Source organism: Coturnix japonica, chromosome 4, assembly GCF_001577835.2.
Source record: "Coturnix japonica isolate 7356 chromosome 4, Coturnix japonica 2.1, whole genome shotgun sequence".
Taxonomy (NCBI): Eukaryota; Metazoa; Chordata; class Aves; order Galliformes; family Phasianidae; genus Coturnix; species Coturnix japonica.
The window spans coordinates 13,396,121-13,422,087 of record NC_029519.1 but is presented as its reverse complement, the minus strand read 5'-3'; the positions used below and the strand labels follow the sequence as shown (position 1 = coordinate 13,422,087).

Below are 25,967 nucleotides of genomic sequence, written 5' to 3'. Positions count from 1 at the left end.
ATACTTTGTTAAACTACAAGTCTTACAAATAAGAGTCCAGCACAGACACTGGAACGACTTGGTCCCCTAACAACAGCTCTATTCTGAAATACAAAAGTCAAAAGAACTGTATCTCACCAAGTGCCCAGCCAAGCCACCACACCCATTTTTGTACAAAACCTTCTACACAGACCATCAGGAAAGACTGGTAATTATTCATCAAGTTTACAGTTGTTCACCCCGGAAAGCTTCAGACGCATTCCAGCAGATTTGAATTAACACAAAAATGTGGACGGAACTCTGCCCCAGAACTCAGTAAGTTTTTATTAAAGTTTAAGTTTTACAAAATTCAGAAGAAAGTCGCCAACAAAAGCATGAAATACAAGGCAACATTATCATCTCAAACCACTCACGAAGGAAGCAAACTGCACTAGAAGAAATTTACACATCGTCTTCAATGAAGGTACCGTATAAAGCACACTGCATTAATCTGGACTTGACATTATAAGGGCACATGTTGCTGTGGCAAGGTCCATACTAAACACCAGATCAGAGACAGAAGATTAAAGTAAAACATTAGATGTCACAGTCACTGTTCTACTTAGCTGGAAAAGGCAGAGACTCCAAGGTGAGCAGAAACTATGAACCTGCTTAATAAAGGCCATTCTCACAAAGTCAAGGAAAGGTACATCCAACACCTTCATCCCCTCATTAAAATGAAAATACTAAAAAGGAGCACTCCAGAGCATATCCCCATTGCTTTTGACTGACGTGTTGAATCAAAGGTAAAAGGAGAGTTAAGAGCTAATTACAGCAACAGATCTTCTAGCACAAGGCAATGCATCTGAGCAGCCTACCAACCAAAAGATGAATTATTTTGTTTGCTACTTAAAGAAGCTATTAGTTGCGCACTTCCATTCATTAGGCACAGAAAAGGTTTAATGTGGAGGTCATTCCAAGCAACACTTCAACCTGTGTTTAAGCACACATGCAGCCTAATAGAAACCAGTGATTAGGAAAAAAACAAAAGTGATCTGCAGAATTTCCTTCCGAGTACTTCTGAGAAAAACACCCATTTAATTCTGACACCAAACAAGGACGTCAGCCTCATTAGACATTTTGTTTCATCATGTTCCTGATCCTACCTATATACCTCAAAAAAAACCTTACTGATGATGAAGGCACAATTATACAAACCTTAACATTCACTTTAAATGTGGCTACACAGAAAAGAGGGGAGGGAAAACCAAGATGAAGTACGTTTCTCTTCAAATAATTTTGTTTATTTTCCCACAGCCATATAAATTTGAAATATGAAACAACAATAATACAGCTATAGAATCTAGTTTTTCTTTCAAAGCAGCAGCATATAAAACATATAAAAGCTAAAACCTCAGCACAAGCTTAAAAAAACAAGGACTGAGTGAATTTTGCTGAAGACATGAAATTCACAAAGTACAGTGCACAAAAATACTGGAATGCATAAAATATAAAGCTACACATTCTAGGTAAAGAAAGACATTGTAAAATATACAAAATTGCAAAATTAAGCCAAGGGATTTGTGGGTGAGTACCATGAATGCAGAGAAGCTGGCAATTAATACTTGTAGATGAAGAGAGGAAAGAGACAGCTTTACATTTTGAATTCATTTTCCAAGTTCACGATTTAACTTTCTTAGCATCTTTCTTTCCAGAGTTTTCAGCAGCCAGGTCTGCTTTTCTCTTCTGTGACTAAAAAGGAGAAGAAAAGTATTTTAAAATTAATAAACGCACAGAAATGCTGACATCATATCACTACAACAGCAAAACACAGTACCTCAACTAATCAAAGAGATTAGTAATGTTGATTTATTATAAGTTCCAATTCAAATCTTACAGGCAAAAACAGCAGGGTGAACAAAATAATCGTGGCCACAGACAGAATTCTGCTACCCCCTCTGCATAAGTCCTGCACAAAAGGGTCTCAGTGGTATGGATGCCATCCACCACAAATTAGATAAGACCAGGACCTCGATTTATGTTTTACTTGCTTTAAAGACGACAATCCTTTAAAATAAACAGAACACTTCTAATTTCTTCCTCCAGGAACGACTAAACAGGGAATGATGACAGTCCTTAGACTGAATTGGAGCCAATGTATCACGTATACAAATAGGCAGGAAAAAAACAAAAAAGAGCTTTGTTTTCTTACCAGTTCCTCAGCTACTTACATTAAAGCCTCTTCTCAAAAAAAAAAGACAACTCTAGAGGAGTTGTTAACACACAGGTATTTGTTTAATCTCTCAACTAATGGTTTATACTTCAAACCATCAGATGCTATTATCTTCATTGTCTAACAAGATATAATGCATTTCAGTCCCACTAGAAGTATGGTGCTGCTCAACATACCGCTGTGACTTTTGCTCCTCTTTTCTTCTTTTCAGCTCTTTCTTTTTCCTCAATTTCCATATTTTCTTTTTCTATTAAAGATATGAGAGTATTGCAGCGCCTCTGAAACTCCTGAGGAACCAGAAAACAACAAGTTCTAATGTAAAATTCAAAATTACAAAAATAGCTGAAATTCTTGAATTCCAAAATACTCCATTCTTCCATTTTTACAGAGTTCTTTATCTTCTGAACCAACACCTCTAAGGACTGATCCAGTCTTTTATCATGTTTAGATGAAGCAAATAATACACTGCCTGCCTGCCATCATGCTTAGCCAGATTTTAGAAAGAGAGGTCTTAAGGTGCATCTTAAAAACAGAGAAAAGAAATCCAAACCATCTTCAGCATAACTTCGCTGCGACACACAGAATCTCTTTGCAAAGAAAGAAGACACTGCAGAGCTCCAAACTGGCAAAGAGCTATGCAGCTTTAAGCCTGGAACTCAGCACTGAATTTTGATCAAAAAGCACTCAGAAAGTAGGAGGCCTTCAGTACTTGTAAGCAGCAAGTCTTCCACGGCATCTGAAAGCAAACTAGATTAAATCACATGATTTTTCTTTTCTTTTTTAAAGTGTAAATGACATTTTCTTAGTATAACTGTCACAGTACTTGCACTGCTGTTAATAAAAGCTAGCTGGGTAAAGAAAAATCCATTTGATTCTTGTATCCCATCTGAAAATTTAAAAAAAAAAAATCTCTTATGAGATACAGAATAAATGCTAACCACTAATATTATGTTTTATGCATGTTGGGAAGAATAATTCCATTGGCTTTTCTTTCCTGCTCAAAGAATAAATATACATATATTCTCTCACACTCACATAGAAGAAACCCCGCAGCAAAAGAATGACCAAAAGTCTTCACAACTCAGCCACTACAAACCTTCAAATTCCACACAAACAATGGCACTCAAAAGTCAGCAAGTATGAGAAAGCTTGGGTGTGAGCGAGCCCTACACGTGCTGCATCCCAAACACACAACACTCTTTAAGCCTTTACAGATAACTAAAAGCAGAGAAGAGTAGAAAGATGATCATCCATGTGGCAGAAGCACTTCACGTTATTGGAATTTGTGTATGTTGCACTCAGACACTTCAGAACGGGAGGTAAAGACTAATGACAACCTGTTCCACACAAAAACAATCACTTCACCCTTTCTGAACGTAAGAGAAGCTGGCTTGTGTTAAAGTCAAGACAAACCATTATCAGAAAGGTGCTAAGAAATAACCGTGTGCTATTTGCCTCAAGAGACAAATACTCTGATTTCTCAGGGAAAAAATGTTTGCATCCATACATTTACTGTAAGAGTTGTCCAGATTCACACTTGGGAGTTCCCAGATAGTCTGCCACTCCAGAACATGCTGTGGACTCAAAAACAGCTTTCTCAGGGAATGACAGAAGCATTTGACATTAACACACAACATCCACACAGGTTTCTGCTACACCTACTATCATGGCATGATGAATTCTGCCTTGAACTACACTAAGTAGTGTATGGAGCGATCCACCTCATTTTAGTGCTATGAAAGTGCACTCAGTCTGAAATGCCTTGCACCCTCAGACATGCAATTTCATTCAGTATGGCCTGAAACTTTTCTCTTTAGGATTGAAAGAGATAAGGTGTACTTTACTCCCTGCTTTCATGCTATAATATCTAGTATTGCAGTAAATAAGATGGGTGCACTGAACCATCTCCTTCTGTGTGACTGAAGGCAGAGATGTTGGCATGAGTGTGAAAGTAGAAGTTCAAAGCTCTGTCAACAGGTCTGAATATTCCTGCATGTACATTGGGTCATTTTTCTTACATTGGGCAGAGTTTGCAGAAAAGACAAAGGACACGCACAAATTATGCCCAGAAAACAAAGAGGTGATTCATTACTGTCACAATATTTTGCATTCTTCCTGCATGGACAGAAACAAATCTAACACATATGGCTCCAAGCTGTGTTATCAAACTTAGCACTTTAAAGAGCACCTAGGCTCTCTCTCAGCAAACTTACATTTTAGATTAGAATTTAATAAATAAATAAATAAATCTGTTAGTGGAATAAGTCAATGAAACTATTTATTTTTGTTTTCCAATAAGAAATTTACAGCAAAAGAATAAGATGGAAGATAAATCAGCTACTTATGTGGAATTCAAGAGACATCTAGTGGATAGTAGAATGCAAAGTCTTCCTGGAAAGCCCAATAACAAATTATATTCAGTATTAAGCTCCCTTCTTAACTTGTTTCATATGAGTTTGATTGTAATAAAAGGTAACCTTGAGGTTACATGTGAATTTCAGAGCTCTAAGGAGGGGGTTTTATCCACTTCCACAAAACTTACTACATGTATCCTTTTGTAATGATTTCTATTTATACTTAGTAAGTTATTCTTGGGATCTAATTTTAATTAATTTAATTAATTTTAATTGGGATCCAGCGCTTTTCTTCACAGAGAGTATCAAGCCTATGGAGAAGTGAATGCTTCCACAAACATCACTATATCTGCATGCATAAAAATACCAATTATTGGCAGCTTGATCATAATGGTTTTAAATTTTTAGGATAATTAAAAAAAATAAATGGATAGTTTCTTTATGGTTACAATTTTACCATCAGTAATTCTTCAAACTGACATTTCACCAAGAAAAGATTGCTATCCTTTTTAATTAAAGGTAACCACTGGATTATCCAGAAACACTTCAATTGCTGAAATGTCAGGCAAAAATTGTACTGTGAAGCTCTAACAGTAGAAAAGTACACATTCCTACCTGTTCAAATACATACTTGGAAATATTTTAATTTGTTCTATTATTCTTAGTGCCGTACCCACAATTCTGAAAAAACACATCCTGAAGTCAGGAAATTGCATTAAGTAACACACAGTGGTTCTGCCCCTACTGAACTATTAGAAGTTGCAAGCTTGCATAGAAAATAACACCTGAGCTACAAGGCCACAATGTAATACTGAATTAGAAACTGTTTTAGAAGGCAAGAGGGAATATCTATGACAGCTGCACCCAGGAGGGTACTTCCACTTGGTGCGTCAGCAATGCCACACCTTAGAAGCAAGACCACATTATGTCAAGTATTATAAGAAAAACTGGAAGGACATATTTCCTGTATTTATATTTTTACATACAAACTACACATTCATGTGCTCTTTACATAGTACAGACTTGCACACTGTACTCATAAATAGACTCTGAATCACATTGACCTAAGCCATGACTGCAGAGCTGACCTGACAGCTTCATTACAAGCATCCTACACTCACTGTCTACATACCTTATTATTTGCAGCCACCAAGACTGCTCCTGTTAGCACTGTCACCTCTCAACATTTTAAGAAGTATGTTTCTGCTCTACAGAAAAAGGAAAAAAATACAGCCAAAATTCAGAGTATTAGTCTATTTATTATCTACCAAACTTGGATCTATCTTCGAAGAATGAACAAAAATCTTCAGAAAATGTTAGCAAAGTTAGAAAAGCTGAAATTTCCTCCAAGTACATAATTCAGATGTTTTCAGACTTTAATATTGCCCAATCATTCTGGAGAATGGTCCTATTTTAAGAAATAATGTTAAAACTTCCAGTTTGCAATAGCAGTACCACTGCAATTTGTAAGGCCAGCTTACCTCTACATTACTCCCTTTGGGTAGCATGTGACCTGGTAGATTTTTTATGCTGTGTGTTGTGTTGTGCTACAGGATTAGGCTGAAAAACTGAAGTGAGAATGAAAGCCAACATTACTTTTTCAGCACATGTTTCCTAAATTCCAGTATTCCAGCATGAATCCAAGTTATGTGACAGTACTTAAAAAAGGAAAGGTACACCTCATAATGACTCAAAATAATAACTTAGTCTGGGTAACCAATACCTACCATTGCTGTTCTGGATTTGATAAACCAGTCAAATCTGAACTGAGGAGCGTTGCGCACACACTGCCTTAGTTCCTCATACACATTTTCTTTGTCAAAGCCCATCTTGTGCAACATGCAGATCAAAAATCTGTCTTCCTCCTCCGTGTAATTTTTTCCTTTGTTTGTTCCATACTGAATACGCAGTTGATGAAAAGGTGCTTTATACCTTGCGATCTGAACGCAAAACAAAAGCAACAACTATTAAGCATGCAGCATGTCACTGTGGATTTATTACATATCAGTGCTCATCACAGACACGTGGTTTCTACCTAAAAGGTTAGAACTACTACCCCCAGCTGCTCCCCTTCTGTAAGGATTCAGAAGATTCTAATCCACCTCTAACCACAAGCACAGTAAGAAGCAATGACCCTAAATTTAAAAAATCTTGCAGTAATTACTTTGGCATCAAGGGCTTTCTTGATACTGATCCTCCGTTGAATTCTTGCCTCTCCTCGTTCAATTTGAGCCATAATTCTCTCGATGTCCTGCAGTTCATTGCAACGTTCCCAGAAAACAGCTAACAAAAAAAGCAAAACAATCTGTAAAATAAAGTCTTTCTTTTATTCTTACACCTTTATTCCTTTAAAGCCCTCCAGCAGAATATATGACACTGTTTGTACATCTGTGAAGTTTGAAGGAATTGGTAATACTCTCCCCTTTTACTGTGTTAGCCAAAGACAGCTTGCACAAAGCTTCGTTCACCATCTTAACAGGCAACTACACAGGTTGCTCTAGAAGTAATGCATCCTATTTGTTTCCTTGGAAACTACAATGGATACGAAGAGCACAATGACATCATTGTTTGGTTTCCATTCAGCAAGTGCCAGTGAATGTCAGTGGGCACCATTTCTTCCACATAGAGTTCCACCCCTTTGCTTCATACACCCTTCTATGTCAGACCATTCTGTCAGACTGCCCCTCTGCTGCTGTTTGTCACACAGCAACAAAATGTAACAGGACACTGGTGGGAAGGTTCAACTTCTACTGCCATTCCACCAACATCCACCTCTGATCTTGCTGGCAAAGATCATAAAATAGAGGTAGTAGACATGCCTTAATGTCATCTCTCACTTGCTGCCTAGTATCACCAGGGATTACTTAGCACTTCAGTTATACAAAGAAGTTGTAATTTGTGGCTTTCTCCAATCACATATTTCAATCAACTCAGAGTAAACTCATAACTTTATAGGGAGCTGCTGATAAACTGTTCTTTCTTAAGCAACAGGCAGAACACTGCAATGTTTAATTTTATGAGGAATTTCAAGAAAAATTAATGTAAGAATGAAGCAGGTAGAATTCTGAACAAATTAAAAGATACAGCATGAATATCAAAGACCAAGACACAGTGCACTACCTAGAATAGCAAATATACCTATAAAAAATTATGTAGCTTCTATAACACAGCCCCATGACTCTGCAAGACCATAGCATCAATGTAAATCAACTATGTCACGTTTTAGCTTTCACCTGAGGGGTGGATAAGGACAGCTGCAGACATTCTATGCTGCAAACAACTTTTAACACAATCTAGTCATCTCGGAAGAATTATAACATACTTTTAAAAAGAGTTCTTCCTATACTCTACCAAATCCTAAGATTTTGCTACATAATCTTCCATAAAATTATGAATATCAGAACCATGAAATATATTTCAACATACCTGAATACTCGATGACCTCCTCAGGTGACTTTCCTTCTACCTCACGGGCAATATTATCAATATCATCACGACCATATTTTTCATTAGCTTTAATAAACTGATTAAAATCTCTTTTATTCCAGTTTGTAAAACCCTGTAAGCAGCAAGAGATCAAGAAGCCTTTACTGAGGAGAAAGGTAACAAGTTTTGTCCTGTGTGTGTATATTTCATTTGTTTCAACTGGCAATGCTTCTACAGTATCCCACAGTCACAGTGCGTAACAGTTTTGCAGGATTTCCATACCTTCTATTACCCAGGGTTTATTACTGAATCAATAGAAGTCTAAAGAGTTTGAGGTTTGGTTTCAGGGTTTTTTTTTGTTTATTTGTTTATTTTTATTTTTTTTTGTATGACTCCACGTGCATTGCTAAGAGCTTTTTAGTTTTCTTCCTCTTAAAATCTCTACAGCACTTCTCACTGACAGGTCACTGTAATTTCATCTAAATCACCCTTCATCAACAAAGCAACAAAAGGTTTTAGGAGCGCTGGAAGCTCCATTGCAAGTGTCATTGCAAGTTCTTCAAACAATGCCAGCACCTAAAGCAATTGCTGCTATTTAGAACATCCACAAGTTTTGAACCAAACAAACTGCTGGATGAAAATTTAACTACGTCAAGAAAAGAAATCTCAAGTCTGAAAAAATGCATTCAAACAGCAATTCCACAGCACTGTCAAATACAAAACGTGTTGTGTACTGAAGCGAATTCAGAACTAAACAACAGTTAAGTGAAATGCAATGCACAAAAACATCATTCAAGAAAGACATTACATTTTCAAGACAGGAAGAAAACATCAATAATATAAAAATACAAGTCACATGCCTTAACAGCAACTTGTAAGAATATCTCTGTGATGAAAGAAAACACACTACAAGGAGCTCTGCCAGTTCTATGGCTGACTCTACTATTAGACAGCTTCTCTACAAGCTTAATAAACAATAGAAATATTTTTAATCAATCATCAACAGCAGTACTGACATACATACCAAAAACAGCTTAAATATTTCCTCTAACATAAAAAGGTGAGATTAGCAGTCAAGTTGTGACCTTGCAAACTTCAAGGTACACTATGCTGAACCGCTTCAGAGAAAACTTACCTTTAGATACACCTTTCTCCTTACAAACTAGCTTTTAATAAGCCTAGTTCAGCAATGCAACAGCCCCAAATGTCAAGAAACTAGCGACACACTGCTTTACACAGCTGCGTATAAAATGGACAGATGGCAATCTGTCCACTCTGACTTAAACCTTTCTTGACAAAAATCAAAAGACAGCTGCAGGTAGAAGTAAGCCTCTGCCTGGTTTCTGCAGGGACTGCTGGGCAGGACGCTGACTGCACAATCCTTGCCTCAGAAATACTGCAGACATTCAAGGAACAAGAGTTGACTAAGATAACTAAGAAACTTACAAATGCATACACTCAGAATCATTGTATCTCTCCATAACATCAGTGTAGCATTCCTTCGCACATGTCGCATCATTGCTACTTTGTATTTACGTTCCATACCACTTTAAATATATATATATATATATATACACACACACACATACACAATGTAATACTTGACCACTTCTTATTTTACCTGCGTTAGTAGTTTCTCTTTCTCTTCAGTTTCTTCAGGATTCAGAGGCATAGACTCATCTATCTTCTTTTGTTCTTCTTTTTGCACCTGAGCTGCATTGGGCAGGTCAGGATTCCTGGGAACCTAAGACCCGAGTAACATTTCATTATTGCTTAAAGACACTTTTCAATGAATCCTGCTTTACCATCTAGATGTGCATGTCAAATTACACAAGACTGAGGTGGCAACCTGCACCCACTAAACACTTGTTATTACAGAGCAAAACCAAAAAAGAGCATCCCACACATTGACTACCTGAAGAAACAAACCCATAATAAGGATATTTTTAAATACCAGACTACTAAAATACTTTTGTGGCCATTTAACTACTGCAAAATTGAATATCATCCTGTAAGACAAGATAACATATCTATCATTTATCTTTGTTTCTTCCTTCTTGTCTGAAGTAAGAAATTGAAAGTTTAGCTTCACCTGTAAGTAATAAAAGGACTCTTCTTTAAGAGGCTTCAGTTTATCAAGGTGTTATCTTCAATCTGTTCTCCCCTCTCTAAAACATACCTTATGAACTTTGCTATTTACATACTTTAACTGGTAGGTGAACTGCTATTGCAAACAAATAAAAGCTTTACATCCACAAAATTGTACTATGCTTCTCATGTCTTGACATCTAACAGCCTTAATCCATCTTCCTGTATTCATGTTTCATTTCCAGAAGTCTCACACTTTCACCTGGCATTCCTTCAGTTCTCAGATGCGAGCAGTGACCAGAACATCCTTCCTTCTTTTCTAGGCCTTAAGTTTCAGTCTTCCCAACTCCAATTTCAACTCTCTCAACCTCAGTGAAACATTCACTGAAGAATTTCTTTCCCTCAGCTAATCCTACTTCTTTTAATTCTTATCTAACCCGCCATTCACAGAAAAAACATTGTGCTTCCTAGTAGGCTTTAAGACATCTTCTGTCTTTCCTTAAATAAAAAATACACATTGCTAATATTTATTCTACTCTTTTGCAATGGCAGTTTCCTATCTTGCCTCGTACGACAGTTTATGTTCTCCACATTTCACAAGTGCTTTCTTCTTGCCACAATCTGTCATGATACATGGTTGTTTTGCAGCAAGGTACATGTCTGGAAGCAGGGGGATCTATTCCAGTTAATCAACCAACAGTGGCACAAGCAACATCAGAACACAATCAATGTTCACTGCTTGGCCCGTATTGTCAGCAGGGAGAGGAGAAAATTCAGTTAACAGAGAAGGGAAAAAAGGCAAGTCTCTTGTCAAGTCTGAATGTATTACTGTTATAAAAGAAAAGACATCTTTAAACATTTTATATCGCAACAAAACGGGAGGAAAATGGATGTCACTTTGCTTACGATCACATCAACACAAAGTTGACTTCAATATTACCTAAGTTACTGTCTACATAAGATACACAACAACTATGAAAACCCATACTAAGGAAGGTGATCTTATATTTGTCAAAAACTATTTTCTCACTTTAGATCACATATCTTATTTTTTTTTAGTGAGAAAAAGTATATTAAGCATCAGAACTGCCTTCACATTTTCCACTCAGTCTTATTGCAAGAAACCCACCACAAAACACAAAGATGCCCACATACAACATTTCCAATAGAGGAAGGAATTACACACAACTTTTTCTACTCTATAGTGGAACAGAAACAGGAGGAGAGACTTCAAGCCATTTTCATTCAAAATGAGAAGCACTTTGAAGAAAAAAGAAACAGTAAGACCAGAACAATAATTTAAGACAGTCTGATTTACTTCATTTAGTTCTTTTGAAAAGAATTTACAAAGAGGAATAAAAATGCCATTTACAAATTTAAAGTGGGGGTGGGAAGGAAGGGAGGGAAGAGAAAGCATTACCTTATACCCTATAGTCTTACGATAATAAAGAATTTCTTTTTCCAGAAGTTCAAATAACCGTGGTGGAAAAAACTGGAAATCCTGAATATTTGGCTGTTTTGGAGGTCGCGGAGCCTTTAAACACAGATAGATAGGTATATTAACATGATATAAGGTTGATTTTGAGTATTTAAACTGCCATAATTGAACCAAGTGGGCAATGTACTGTTTAACACATAAATTTTACTACCAGTATAAGATGAGAGCAGGGGATGCAAAAAGGAAGGAAAGCAAAAGGAGCATCAAAATAATTCCCATACTTGCTAGTGTCCTACCTTTGGGACTTTGGGTTCACTGACACGTAGGGCTTCTCTGAAATATGCATCAACTGCGTAATTAGCTTTGCGTTCTCGTTTGGGAGGCTCTATCCATTCCATCATGCTCAACTATAAACAGAATCAAATGACAATATATTGAAGAACAGTTAGGGCAGGCTACAGTGTTGGTGTGGTGTGGGCAGATACCTCTATATTATTCTACTGACTTTGGTCACTGGAAGGAAGTTATGATTTTACCTACTCTAATGCCATTGACAGTCTAGGGCTCTAAATTCTGTCATCTATTATGATACAACTGAATTGCTTCTCTAAATATCCCCATTAACAAGCTCCATGAGAATTACAATGCTGGCCAAAAAAAAACAAACAAACAAACCATTAAATAGCACTGAATTAATCTTATTGAAGTACTTCAAGTAAACATTATTAAGCTTACAAAATCATACTACAAGACTATTCTGTATTAAGCTGACTTCTTGTAATGACGTTATCAAGAAAAATCTCAATGCTTGTGCAGAACTAAGTGAAACCTTCAGTGATTTCCTCCTTCTTTAACACAGCCTTTTCTAGACATCCAAGTATACAGGCTACACTAAACTGAACTAAGACTTGTTGTTCTAAGGAAAGTTACCTTTTGTTTTTCTCTATAATCTTCACCCTCAAAGTTGTATAAGCTCATCTCTGTGTCCATAGTGAAATTCCTTAAAGAGCTCTCCCCCATTTTCTGCAGTCGTTCATTCATTTCAGCTGTCTAAAATACAAGAGAATATTTTTAGGCTTACTCAAGTTGTTCTGCATTCAGAGGAAAAAAGCATTCATCATTATTAAAATCATTATTCATGGTTGATTTCCTTTTTGTGCTTTATACTTTTAGTTACGTTTTTATTATCCAGGAGAGATGCCCACAGAGTTTTCCAATTTTGAACTGACTCTAAGCCTTCCCATTAAACTAAAACTATAAATGCTGTGATGTGGCCCTATAATTATTTGATTTAACTTCAGATTTAAAGGATATTTATTCCCAACACTATGGAGCTGAAGTGGTAGTTCACTTTTCCACAAAGCTACCCATTCCTCAGTGAAGTTCCATAAAGATTTTGTGTTGATTAGAACTGTTGGCATAAAATTTACATGTTCCTTAAAGCCCCATGAATTAAACAATGCTCAAGATGCAGTGCTCAGTCTGAAAAGATGGAAGTAATTATAACTCACTAGTCCTACTCCTTCCAAGCTTTCAGAAGCTTTGAAATATTTATGAATAGTGAAGTAATAGGTGTGCATATAGAACAGATTTACATAGTAATTACACCATTCTTGTCTTCTGTAAAATATACTTTGCATATCTATTTTTAATGTTTGACACGCTTCAGAATCTATATAAAACTGCTCTAACCTTCTTTTCTCCTCTTTCTAAAATAGTGGTTATGTCTTCTTCTGTCAGCTCACTGTCTTTGGAAGCAAAGACATGCGTAGCTCCATGCCGGATCATTTGCAGCATTTCATCTTTTGCCAGTTTGTTAGACTGCTGGTCTATGAGCCTCCCTAGAAATAGAAGAAATATTAGGAAAGGTATAGAAAAGGTAAAGGTTCCAATAAAAACATGAACACAGAGGATTTTTGCAGTTCTCTGGCAGAAAAGAACAAACAAAACCAAACAAAACGAACCAAAGAAAAAGGTTGCATTTAAACTGAGCTGAAAGTAAGCAGAAATTGGGAACTTTTAGGAAAATAAAGAATGCAACAGTGGGTGGTGAACCAAGTCAAAGCAAACGATTTCACATTCAGATAATCCATTTTGTATTTTAGGTGTTACTGTTGCCAAGTTAGCTGAACTTAATATTAAAACCCTATTTCAAAATTAAGGGTGACAAATTATTCTGGAATAACCACTGAGTAGCATTCAATCTTTTTAACACTCACTTGACTGATACTGATCCATATGCAAATGGTTTAATTTTTCACAAACCTCTATTCTCTGTCCCAAAATTTCACCATCACCATTTTGACCACTACTCCTTTCAGAAAGGAACAATTCAGTGGCTCACAAGCTTCACAAACTCAGCTACAAACTTTGGTTTTTGACAAACTGTTCTTCCCCAAGCTTTTAAACAAAGCCACACAAAGCAGATTTAATCTTTACTAAGCACAGATGTGGTTAAGAAGTACATCTATTCTTCAGTACCTCGTTCATTTAGAATCTCTTTGAATCTGTACCCACATCACTCAAGAAAACAGTTCTTACAAAAATTTCAGCTGAACAATTGAATAACTTCTGCATTATACTTGAATTTAGCATACTGTTATTACACACAAGGCCTGCTTTGTCTCTGACTGTACTTTTGTACAGCCATTTAGCAAATACTTAAAGGTACTGTACAACTCCGTTGCAGAAAAAAATATATAGCAGTTGATACCTTGTTGTATAACTATAGAGTCCAGCCTCAGTTTTATTTCAGCTCTTTCTACAATCCTCTCTTCAACAGTATTATCAGTGATTAGTCGGAACACCCGTACTGGTTTCTTTTGACCAATACGATGCGCACGATCCTAACAAACATAAATTAATGAGTGTTCAGCAACAAAACTCACAAGCAATAGACAGTTAGCTTGCTACATAGGCAGAAACATCACGCTGAAGCTAGCATGAATTTCTTGGCTCCTTGCTTATTCAGCAGAATATAAAAGTTACCTAGCTATATAGCTGGCTATTGCACCTTTTAAATTTGAGGTCTTTCTATTGTAATAAATACATCTGCTTCATTGCAAATGCACATAATTTAACGTCTGTCTAAACTGCAGCTGTGGGATATACGCACAGAAGCCCACGCTACACTGGGTTCACAAAAGAAGCACCATAACATGGCATCTTTGGCTTGAAAGCATTATTTCCATGTGCAAAGCCTATGCAGCTACAGCTTCAATACCATAGCTGTCCCAAGATGGCTACATAAACCATCAGCACAGAGCTCACAGTGTACAGTCATAGCTTCATGTACTAACATACTGTATTTACATGTATCAGAACTGGTGGTTATTCTCTGTACAAAACATGAATATTTTGTCTTCAATTTAAAAAAAAATGGTCCTTCCAAGTGCTGGCACCAGCATTCTCTGACTGTCCTTCTAAACAAGATTTGTTACATATGATATTCCTGAAATTCCTAAAGCTCACAGCCACGCTCAGCAGTTCCCAGGGATTTCATCTATGACTGGTAAACAGCGTGTATCTCAGAAGGTGTGAGATACGCACAGTAAATACTCAGTGCACTTCACATTAAAAAGCAGAACTGCCCCAAGCAAGCAAGAAGGCTCATGACATTTTTAATGCACAAATTACAACTGACAATTAACTCACCATGGCCTGCAGATCTACTTGAGGGTTCCAATCTGAATCATAGAGAATGACCACATCAGCAGTTGCCAAATTAATTCCCAGACCTCCAGCTCTGGTACTCAGCATGAAAATGAATTTACTGCTGTTGGGAGCATTAAATGTATCTATCGCTTCCTAAAAGACAAGAGTATCGTTAATGCATTACAGTTGTTTCCAAAACACTGGTGAGTTTTCAAAGAAACATCTTCAGATTTTTAAAAACTGCTCTATGACAGCAGCAGAAACAACCATGCAGATATTTTCACCTGTGCAAACATACTCAGATTCAGCAAGACACCTAGCTGTTCAATTAGTTGAGGAGCGTGTGAATCCTACTTTACTATGGACTTTTTATTTTCCTAATCAAAAGTCTTGGCTGCCTTTCCAAACTGTAGCATCTTTTTCTTTATTTTAATGAATGATTCCTCTTAAGGAATGACAAATATTGTTCCTTAATGTATTATATACATGAACACAACAACAATTTAACAATGAATTAAGGTGTAAACCATTTCTTGTTTTACATATCTTTCTTACCTCTCTTTCTTCATGTGGTGTCTGCCCATCAAGCCGGCAGTACTCGTACCCACGCCACATGCAATAGTCTTCCAAAATATCCAATAAACGGGTCATCTGACTGAAAAGTAGCACTCTGGAACCTGACAGGACACAGAAGATTCAGTTGGTTTTATACTTTTAAGTTAATTTTTGCACCAATTTAAGTAAGTCTCTTTATAAAGTTACTTTTCTGATGTTGATTTACCTTCTCCTCAAGACAGGTTATTTGATAACACACAGCTGAAGAAGCAGAGCACTTAAAAACATGGTGAGATACACACAGATACAAACCCGCTCAGTCAGAAAAGTTCTCAGTCTCTTCTCTAGCAGTAGAGACCTTTTTCCTATTCCTTCTACTTAATCAAATCACTAGTCTTCCTCACCATCCCTGCAAGGCTTCCTTCCACCCCTTCACGCATTAAGGTCTACTGAAAACCAATTTTGCCAAACAAAACCTCACTGAAAATAACAAATGCATTCACTGAAGACAACGGTGCGTCTCTGCATGCTTTAAAAATGTAATTTTTACATATGATGACCATTCCGATTGTTACTGCTCACAAGCTCAACTCACCTTGCTCTCTGAGTTTTGCCAGCAGTTTATCCAGAACTAACATTTTACCACTGTTAGTGATGAGGTGTGTGTCAGTGGTATAAGGAGGGCCAGGCTCAGCACCATCAAACAGGTAAGGATGGTTACAGCATTTCCGCAACTGCATCAGAATGTTCAGCAGACGCATCTTATCCATTTTCCCAGCTGAATTTAGGATATCAATATCTTTCATCAAGATCCTTGTATACCTGAAGTTTTACAGGCAATTTTTGAATAACTCTCAGTTTTCATTTCATATTTAAAGCATGAATGAAATCTGCAAATCCCAATTACTGATTTCCAGAAACAAGAGTTGCTTCTGTTTACTTAAATAATGAGCCATTTTATTATCAAACTTGGAGAAAACACCTGACTGATACTGAGCACTTATAAATCAATACCTAACATGAAAAGCAACTTGCCTGCAAGTGACAGTGGTCTGTCACTCACTGGATTTTCTTAAGCTTTTCTTACATATTTTACGACTATGAGGTTGATTGAAGATCTCACTGATCCTTCTGAAGCTGCTACACTGATCTGACATTTTCGTTCTCACTTTTCCTCAGGTACGTGGCTCCTGTGGCCACACATAATTTCAACTCTGAAACTTCACTGGCACATACCTAGTTGCATTTAAAACAAATAAATAATGAAATTTAGCAGGCATACACTTTCTCAAATAAACTTAAGAAATGAAGGAAAGTTCTACTTTGTTCTCCCTATCCCTTTTTATTACAGCTCCTGAGTTCTTCATAACTTGTGCACCTTTACAGCGCCCCAAAAATAGCTATAAATAGGCTTCTGCATTTGACTGCCTTCATGTTCAACTACCAAGAAAAAATCTTCACAAAGAATTGCAGTGCTCTTTATCAGAGAAGAATCTTACATTAATGTAAGTAACTCACCATTCTCGTTGCATTTTGCTGAGACCCACGTAAATTTTAACTTCCTTCTTTGGAGGCAAACTCTTTTCTACATCAGCCTTTATGCGACGCAATAAAAATGGCTTCAAAACCTACAAAAATTCAATGAGTATTTTCAAAGACATATTTACTTAAAACTAATCACCTGAAATACAAAGTTAACAGATTCATTTCTGTGACATTTACTCCAAACTAACCAATATCAATTGCTGTCATGGTGATTCCTGAACAACTCTGCTACAATCTGCAAAAAATGAAGTGTCCACTGCTACACTCCTAAGTTCACACTAGAAATGTGCAGTATTACACAGATTGCCATACTCATCCCAGCTGCTGTCTTGAGCAAGAACCAAACCCATGAGCTTATAAAAGTCTATTTTCCTTTATAGGCTGTTTTTCCCTCTGGAGATGTAAAAAAAACTACATCAAGATTTCAGAGATAAGCACTTTATGGTAGACTTGTTTTGCTGGAAGTGATCAAATAAATCAGAAGGAAGTCTTATCTTATGCATAGAAAACCAAAGACAAAGACACCTTTCCAGGCTTGCATGAAGCAAGCCTCTATTAGTTTAGCGCTCAGGATAATAAATTGTTTCTAAGAGGTCCCAAAATTACTTTTGTGTTTTATGCACAGATCTGGTCTACTTAAAACAGTAACACTACAAAAAGTGGTGACTAAACAGTAAGTTCTAGCATTTCACTCATAAGATTCAGCTGGGTGTTTCTGTAACTTAGTATCTTCACATTCATCTTAATTCTGACTAAAACAAAAGAAGAAATATTCTTTTACTTATTTTACACTGTGTATGCTAATGATGACACTTGATAAAAGCTTTACTTACAGCATGAAGTCTTTCTACAAGTTTCTGATCACCAAGGCAATTTTTGGTATCAAACCATGAGTCAAAATCCTGTGGGAAAAAAGCACAACTGGCATGAACTGTTTTTATCATCTGTGGTGGTAACAGATACATATTGATTTTATTTCACCCCAGCGGAGTGACAAATAATTTCTATAAGTGAAAGAAAAGTAAGGCCACATTTCTTAGCCAGCTGCCCAGAAGGTTACAACATTTAAGTCAACTGAGTAACTCTGACAAAAACATTACTGCTATGTTCCATTTCTGATGTTACTCCATGCTCACCATTGGAGTACGCAAGTTCCTTCCCTTAGTGCTTGTTTAATGGTGAAGAGTTAAAGACAAAATCCCAAATAAGTAAATGTGATAGAAAACATGACATCAAAACCAATGCAAATAAAGACATGAGAACATAAACAGTGAAAGATTACTGAAATTCTCAATGGAAAAAGCTCATGCACATTTGGATGTGCTACAGCCTCCATTCCATACTGCTTTCCCAAATTCTACTCCACTTTGCAAAACCCTGTTTTTCTAAAGTATTGAATTGTTAATGCCAGGCTGAGGCCTTATCTACACTAATGTAACACACTGTCTTAATTTCTATTCAGCAAATCTATTCAGCAAAAAGAAAAAGTCCATAGTTAGGCAAGCCACAAAGCTCCTACTGAATCCAAGTTTTCCATATCTGATGCCTCTTACTAGGCTGAACATTCTCTTTTACGGAAAGCAGCTTGAGAATCAAAACAAGATTTTGCTTCCAAACTCTACTTACATCTGCAGAATTAAAGACATCAGGTAGAAGAAAATTAAGCAACGCCCACAGTTCGTGGAGGTTATTCTGTAAAGGAGTCCCTGTAAGCAGCAACCTGTTTGTTGTCTTGAACTCCCGGACAATCTCTGACAGCTGGGAATAAAACAAACAGTTATCATTAAAATGCACATTCAACATAATCTGTTTTCACTGGTTTCTGAAACACGAAATCCCATGCACTGAATTCAAAGATGGTGAAATACTAGAAATTAATATTTACAACCCAACAGCTTATAGCAAAAAAACCAAAAGCCCCACATACTTAACATTAAAATATTGCTAAAACCAGAGGGAACCTTGTATAAAAATATCTTAAAAGGATCAAATATTTGAGCTTACCTTGGACTTCTCATTCTTTATTCTGTGCGCTTCATCAATTACCAGGTACCTCCAGTTAAATTTTTTGAAGACTGATTTCTCTTTAATGACCATTTCATATGATGTAACACAAACATCCCATTCACCAGGCATCATAACATCACGGATAAAAGCAGCCTACAGTACAGCAAGGGAATTAATAAACTTTTATAAAGAAGCAATATCTTTGCAATTCACGAAAACCTCTCTCTGCCAACAGTATTGAAGCACTAAGCACACAAAACAAGTCTGAAAGATACTTCACATAACTGGAAGTTACTGTAAATAAAGCTCTCAATCCTTCCCATTTTATGGGGGAAATTATTTTGTACAGAATTAGATATCAGCATATTTTCTTTCCTTAGTTGAAGTACAGTACAAACTACTAAGGGAGCAAAAGACAAACACCACACTAAACTACCCAGTCCAAAACATCTCCATTAACAGGAAAGTGGTTTTGAAACAGCCCACCTATCCCCCCCAGCCCCCTTCCTAAAGGTGCTATTAGCAATAGGGATTCATGCAGTTCCATCTGGAGAACCAAAGAAGACATTCCCCACTTCAAGCAACAAGCCACCCTCCACCGAACTCAAAGCCTACACTATGAGGAATGAAAGCTCTGCAATAGAAGCCTAATTAGAGGGCTGAGCACAGACACTGGATGCAAGAGCAAAGTGGTAGCGTCACCTAAATAAGGTGAAGACAGAGGCAACAAGGTCAGAACAATAAAGGAAAACAGATAAAACTGTCACAATGCAAATACAGAGGAGAACAAAGATAGTGCAAAGATCAAGGAGGAACAAAACAGGAAAGGTCAGTCACAGACAACTGTACTTCAGCACCAATTTATTATTTCATTTTCTGATTTGCATTTTATCCTCAAAGTTACAAGTATAACAATTCGCATTTTCAGTACTAACACAGTTAAAGACAACTGAAAAATACTGTAATTAAAGAAGCGGCTTAGGAAGAGTTCCATGCTCCCAGATAGTGGTTTCTGATAGAAAAACCACAGACATGGTTTAAATGTAGAACACTTACTCTGGCATCTTTATCTCCGATAAGGCAAACAGCACGTAATGAAGGAACCCAGCGTTTAAATTCATTCATCCAATTGTGCAGAGTTGATTTCGGAACCAGGACCATATGTGGCCCAGGAATGTTTCGATAATGCTTCAGATAGCCCAATAATGCTATTGTTTGCAAAGTCTTACCAAGACCCTACATTGAAAAAGGGGGGAAAAAGAAACCATCTGAAACAAGACACTGTACAGAAATAGCTCCAAACAGTTTTCATAATGCAGTGCTTCATAGTAAGGCACACAGCAGCAATTTACCATACAGCATCCTTCATTATATTACAGTTCCAGATGTGAAAGAAAATCTAACTGCTGTAAAATGGCACATACTACTTGTTGCATATACAGTAAATACTATAAGTACTTCAATGTTTGAATTTTGCTTAAAACAAAATCCACTAAACAAAATATAAAATCTATGTTATTTACACATATCTTGTTTCATCATTCAAAATGATTCTATTTTGACTAAAGAATTCTTTAAATACATTGAAGATATATTAACTTGAACTCCATATGCAAATAAACTAATTGTGTTCTTTATTAAATGCATGAAAATCTCAGAGGCTGCACACATTCATTCTGTTGTTACTTATGAACATATTAGTCACATAGAAAACAATAAATAAATGTGAACCCATTTTTGTCTATTTGAAGTACGTACAGACTCTCAGTTACTATTTGTATAACTGGAATAACTAACTCCTTGAATAACATCTCTTCTATGTATTTTTTACTAAGAGAATAATGTAATGCACAAAGCACACAACATACACTTATTGATGGGAAACTGATGGATATAAAATATAAGGAAATATACAAATCTACAAATTAATTTGAAGTGACAGAAAAGGCTGGCGAACTCCCACAAAAGTTTCCAAAGATGACTGCTTACCATTTCATCTGCCAGAATGCCATTAACACCATTTTCATACAATGAGATCATCCAGTTCAGCCCTCTGACTTGATAATCTCTTAGCGTTCCTCCTTTCACATCTGCAAACACAATATTTCTCTAAGTAGAAGAACACTAAGTATACAATTTTAACTATGTTCTGCTCACAAGCTTTTCATCACTTCAAAGCAGCAGCAGAATACTCACATGAAGGAGACTCCTCAAATCGAATACACACATTGGATGTTTTTCGACTTTCTGATAACAGTTCTTCATCTTCTTCTTGCTCCGTGCGCCTGTGACGATAACTAAAGAACACAAGATGTGCATTGACTATAGAACCGAAAAAGAATCCATCACAGATGTGATCATTTACCACAATGAGCATCTATGTTCCAACATCCTGACCTTTGGCCAAAATGATACTGTGTATCATCTATCCCTCCTGGTTCATTCCAGCTGTAACTCAAAAGACCAATATGCACCTCTCTCCTCCAGTCATAGCTACATTCTAACAGGTATCAAATATTCCTTAAGGTACATTTTAACAAGCAACACAGCAATACAATACCCACAACATTGGTGAACTTAGAAATCATTACTTGTTAAATATACCATTAAGAAAATTCATTTATTTGATTCCATAAATATTTTTAAGAATTTACAAAAAAGTGTAATTTTGTAAACTCTTTTGTTAAGTCAGAAATAACAATTAAACATACTCCCCAGCTGAGATCAAACTCTGCTTTTCATCCTTCTTTATCCGTGGACGTCCCAGCTTGACTTTTAATGGAGACGTTGGTGATTTTTGTGCTGCAGGCTGGATAAAATGAGCGAAGAGTTCTGTCTGCTTCAGGAGGAATTCAAATCTTTTTGCACGATCTGCTTTCTAGTTTCCAGAGAGAAATAAAATCAATAACTGTTCTTCATAGGAAAAAAAAAACACATTTTTTTTCTTAAGGAACAAAATTCAGATACTCATTAAGGCAACTTCTGAGCGTAGACTCCAAAGACTCTCTGCCTACTCTCAACAAAGAGGGCAGCAGACACCACGAAATAGCTCTTGTGCTCCTACTGCTTACAACTTTACATCGTCAAGAGTACCCAGTTGTAATTTGCTGTAGTTCAAAAGGCCCTTCACAATCACCACAGTAAGCTGGAATACAATCAAGAGCTGATAACCTCATCCCCACAGCTCATCTCCCTTCAAAACCCCCAAATTAGTAAAAACAAGTGAAAAGTTGACTTGTATATATTCCTTACATTGGCACCGTACCCCAGTAACAGCGAGGGTGCATTCTGAAGGATGCTTTGAAAACTAAGGTCTGAATCTTAGCCTTTCACTTGTCAGTGACAAGACCTTCTGGACATCATCTAAGAAGACAGAGTGGTAGCTCTGATTTTAGAAGTATAACAGAAGAAACAGGGATGTACAAGCTCAATACAACTTGCACTGTAGTGACATTTGCTCTCAGATTTCCAGTTTCAATCATGAAGCATATGAACTTCACCATATGAGCACAGCAAAACACTGTGACCTCTACATACATATGACTTAAATATATATATATATATATATATATATATATATATATATATAAGAAAAATAAGACAAAATGCAAAACCTATCAGGTAGAATACAACTGCTATCTCTTCTTCTATGCAATTTCTAATCATCGCATAATGCTGTATCACTTAAACCAGTTCTCATGTGATTAATTTTGTAGCTTATCTTAAGATACATGAAGTTAAACCATAGTTTTGGACCACATATTACCTTAAAAAAATGTGAACAACAGAATGCTTTTCTGTAGGTAACTTGCACATAAAAGCATGTACCACAGCACCAATCACTCAAAGAAAAAGGCAGTGAATGAATCTGGGATGCAAGGCAATGTCTTGCCACATGAGGGCAATGCATTCACAATACACTGATTTTAGAAGTGAATAACCTGTCACACAAAACTTGCAGTTTATATCGAACCAATATCATTCAGCTCATCAACAAATAGATTTACTTGTGTCTTCTGTGTCTAACAATTAAGTATTCATTCAGGCAGGCATCAGCTTTTCTACATCTAACAGTCGTTCTCTTCCCTGGCTCTTGCAGCTTCACAAATACTACTGCAATTATTAGGCATCTATTTAACGTTAAAGAAAAAAGCAGCTTCAACCAAGAACTTAACTGTATGTCACTGAAGAACAACGTTTGAAAAGTCCACTTACTTCTGCTTTTTTAATACAAAAGTCATCCAACTATCTCTCTTCTTTAGTGCTACAAGCTCCCTTAATTTTTGTCCTAGACAGATCCTTTTTTGCATTGTCTCTGAGTATATATTATGAGGCGTATCAATATTTGAAACCTTTGTATTTTTGTATAAGAAACTAACAACTTCAATAGTGCCTTCATTTAAGTGACCTCCACTCATTTGGTGGCTGGAAAAAGAGAAACAACACTCTTGTTTCTAGGAAAGGGAGAAAGTAAGACCTAGAGAACTAAGTGAACATGGGAAGATTGTGGCACAGGAGGACACATCCTCCTGGAAGACACATTAAGGCACTCATGAGATGGGGAGGTGATCCAAGATGGCCAGCACAGCTTCACCATGGGCAGAGCGTGCCTGACCAACCTGCTGGCCTTCTACCATAGAGGGATGGACAAAGGGAAGGTAACTGATGTTGCCTAGCAGGACTTCTGCAAGGCCTCTGACAGGGTTCCACACCACATCCTTATCTCTAAATTGGGGAAATATAGATTTGGAGGTTGGACTATCTGGTGGATAACAATTTGGATGTTCACAGCCCGAGGGCTGTGGTCAAAAGCTTTATGCCCAGTTGGAGGGCACTGCGGTGCCCCCGAGGTCCCACCTGCTTTCCCTTTCCTACATATCCTCCCTGCAGGAACTTCTTATTACTTGCAACTTTATCGATCCAGTTCAAGCAAACAAATGCTAAAAGAAGCTGCAGCACGTTTTGTTGTGAAAATACTTACCATCTTCTCCTCATATTCTGGGTCAATCTCTTTTTCAGGCCTGGCTGCCTTTGGAGGAAGTTTGAGTTGAAATGGAGGATCATTTTTCTGGAATTCAAATTGTAAATATCAGCACCTTCATTTAACAAAGCCAAGATAAGACATTTTAAGAAGCAATTATTTCAACAAGAAATTATTGTATTACTTCACCCAGAACAGAATTCATGATGTTACTAAAAAGAATTGTACATTTCAGAATTGTTACTGACAAACACATCCACCACATTAATCTTTAACTTTAGGCAGAGGGACACAAACGGGACGAAAGATTCCTGATGCCAAAGAATGCTTTTAAAGTCTTGGCCTAAAGATACAACTCTGCAGTGATGAGCAGCACTAAGTATATCATTAAGCTGTTTGACTACTTAATGATTTTGTAAATGCCTGTGTTCAGTTGTGCAAGACTCCGCAATTAGGTTGCAGGAAGCATTCAAAACATTCTTCATTAAGTCGCTCTTTATATATGTATTTGTTTCTTAAGTGAAGCACCAGCAGAGGTGTGAAGTTCGTGCAGTTCTGTGCTGGTGGAGCTGACAGGCAGCAGGAACAAGCATCATGGACCAGAAACAACAGGCTTCATCCGCTTCAAGGATCTAAAATGCTGCCCTTGACATCTCTGCCAGTCAGACCAATAAAGCCCTGAGAGCAACAGCCCTAAGCCAGGTGGGTCGACACACACTCACATGATCTTGCAACCAAGTACTTTGAGCACACGTTATGAATCACAACGAGCAAACACTTGGGCATCCACCGTGCGTATGCAAAGCGGAAACAGACTTCAAATAACCGTTAGGGCTATGATTGATGGTGAAGCAAAGCAGTGTGAGAGGAAAGGGGCACTGCAGGTTCCACTGTGTTCTGTTAACCTGCAGCTTTTTAACTGCAGAACAGTGAAGCGGACCCTGTGGCCCAGCTGAGGGGAACTCAGCCTGAGCAGGAGCTCCTGCACCCATCCTCCCAGCCCTCAGAGAGACACAGAGCAGCACGGCACAAGCTGGCAGCAATCTGAACCATTCTCTGCTTTCTGCAGGTATTATTGCCAACACAGTATTCCTTTTGGTTCCAACCGGTCTTACAGAATAGAGGGTATTCCTCTGCAAAACATAACCCTTAAACTTCACCTCTGATCGCCCAGCTAACGCTGAGAACTGCCGTATTTCACGGCCTTCTTGCACGACAGCAATGAAACAACGGGTCAGGCATGTTTTTCAGCCAGACTTCCACGCACCGAAACCCTGCCCTCATCAATATCAGTGAGCCGTATCAGAGGATGGGGGCACACGGTCAGCGCTCCGAGAGAGCTCCCTCCGGACCCCGCAGCTCCCAAGGACGCGGAGGCCGCCCCGCCCGCGGCCTTCTCCATCGGAGCTGGGCGGGACTCCCCGAGCCCGCCTCGGGTACAGGCAGCGGGCGATGAGCCACAGCCTGGCCCTCGAGCTCGGCTCCGGGCCCGGGGCCGCCAAACAGGCCGGACCGGGCCGTGCGCACCGCGGCCTCCACGAAGGGCCGGCAGCTCCGCCGCCCCCCAATTCCTGCCTCCCACAGCGGTACCTCCTCGGCGCCGGGCTCCTGCGCGGAGGCCGCGGAGGTGGAGGGCACTTCGCCGTCAGAGCGGACAGAGGCGGCTTCGGCTCCCTGCTCCATTTTGTGCGCGGCGGGGGCGGGGGGAGCAGCCCCTCCGCCCCCAAA

At 37.9% G+C, this 25,967-nt stretch overlaps 1 protein-coding gene across 1 annotated transcript; it reads right to left on the bottom strand.

Moving 5' to 3' along the window:
- Positions 1-278: 278 nt before the first annotated feature.
- SMARCA1 (SWI/SNF related, matrix associated, actin dependent regulator of chromatin, subfamily a, member 1) lies at positions 279-25,967 on the bottom strand. The gene is made up of 24 exons (XM_015860816.2): positions 25,830-25,967; positions 24,240-24,326; positions 21,970-22,136; positions 21,455-21,555; positions 21,248-21,348; positions 20,315-20,494; positions 19,256-19,411; positions 18,878-19,009; positions 18,085-18,153; positions 17,225-17,334; positions 16,302-16,528; positions 15,707-15,828; positions 15,152-15,304; positions 14,211-14,343; positions 13,190-13,338; positions 12,428-12,547; positions 11,794-11,904; positions 11,480-11,593; positions 9,593-9,715; positions 7,972-8,104; positions 6,710-6,828; positions 6,273-6,485; positions 2,368-2,478; positions 279-1,710 (listed from the first exon to the last, which is right to left on the bottom strand). Exons 1-24 carry the CDS (start codon positions 25,920-25,922, stop codon positions 1,639-1,641), a joined length of 3,096 nt encoding a protein of 1,031 aa, XP_015716302.1. The 5' UTR covers positions 25,923-25,967; the 3' UTR covers positions 279-1,638.

Bases quoted from the DNA above. Each gene is read 5' to 3' on its own strand.
- SMARCA1 (XM_015860816.2), bottom strand. From the start codon at position 25,922: ATGGAGCAGGGAGCCGAAGCCGCCTCTGTCCGCTCTGACGGCGAAGTG. The intron at 22,137-24,239 runs GTAAGTATTTTC...TCTGGAAACTAG, and splicing joins CAGAATATGAGGAGAAGATG to AAAGCAGATCGTGCAAAAAG. The intron at 14,344-15,151 runs GTGAGTTAATTG...TATGTTTGTTAG, and splicing joins AAGTAGATCTGCAGGCCATG to GATCGTGCGCATCGTATTGG.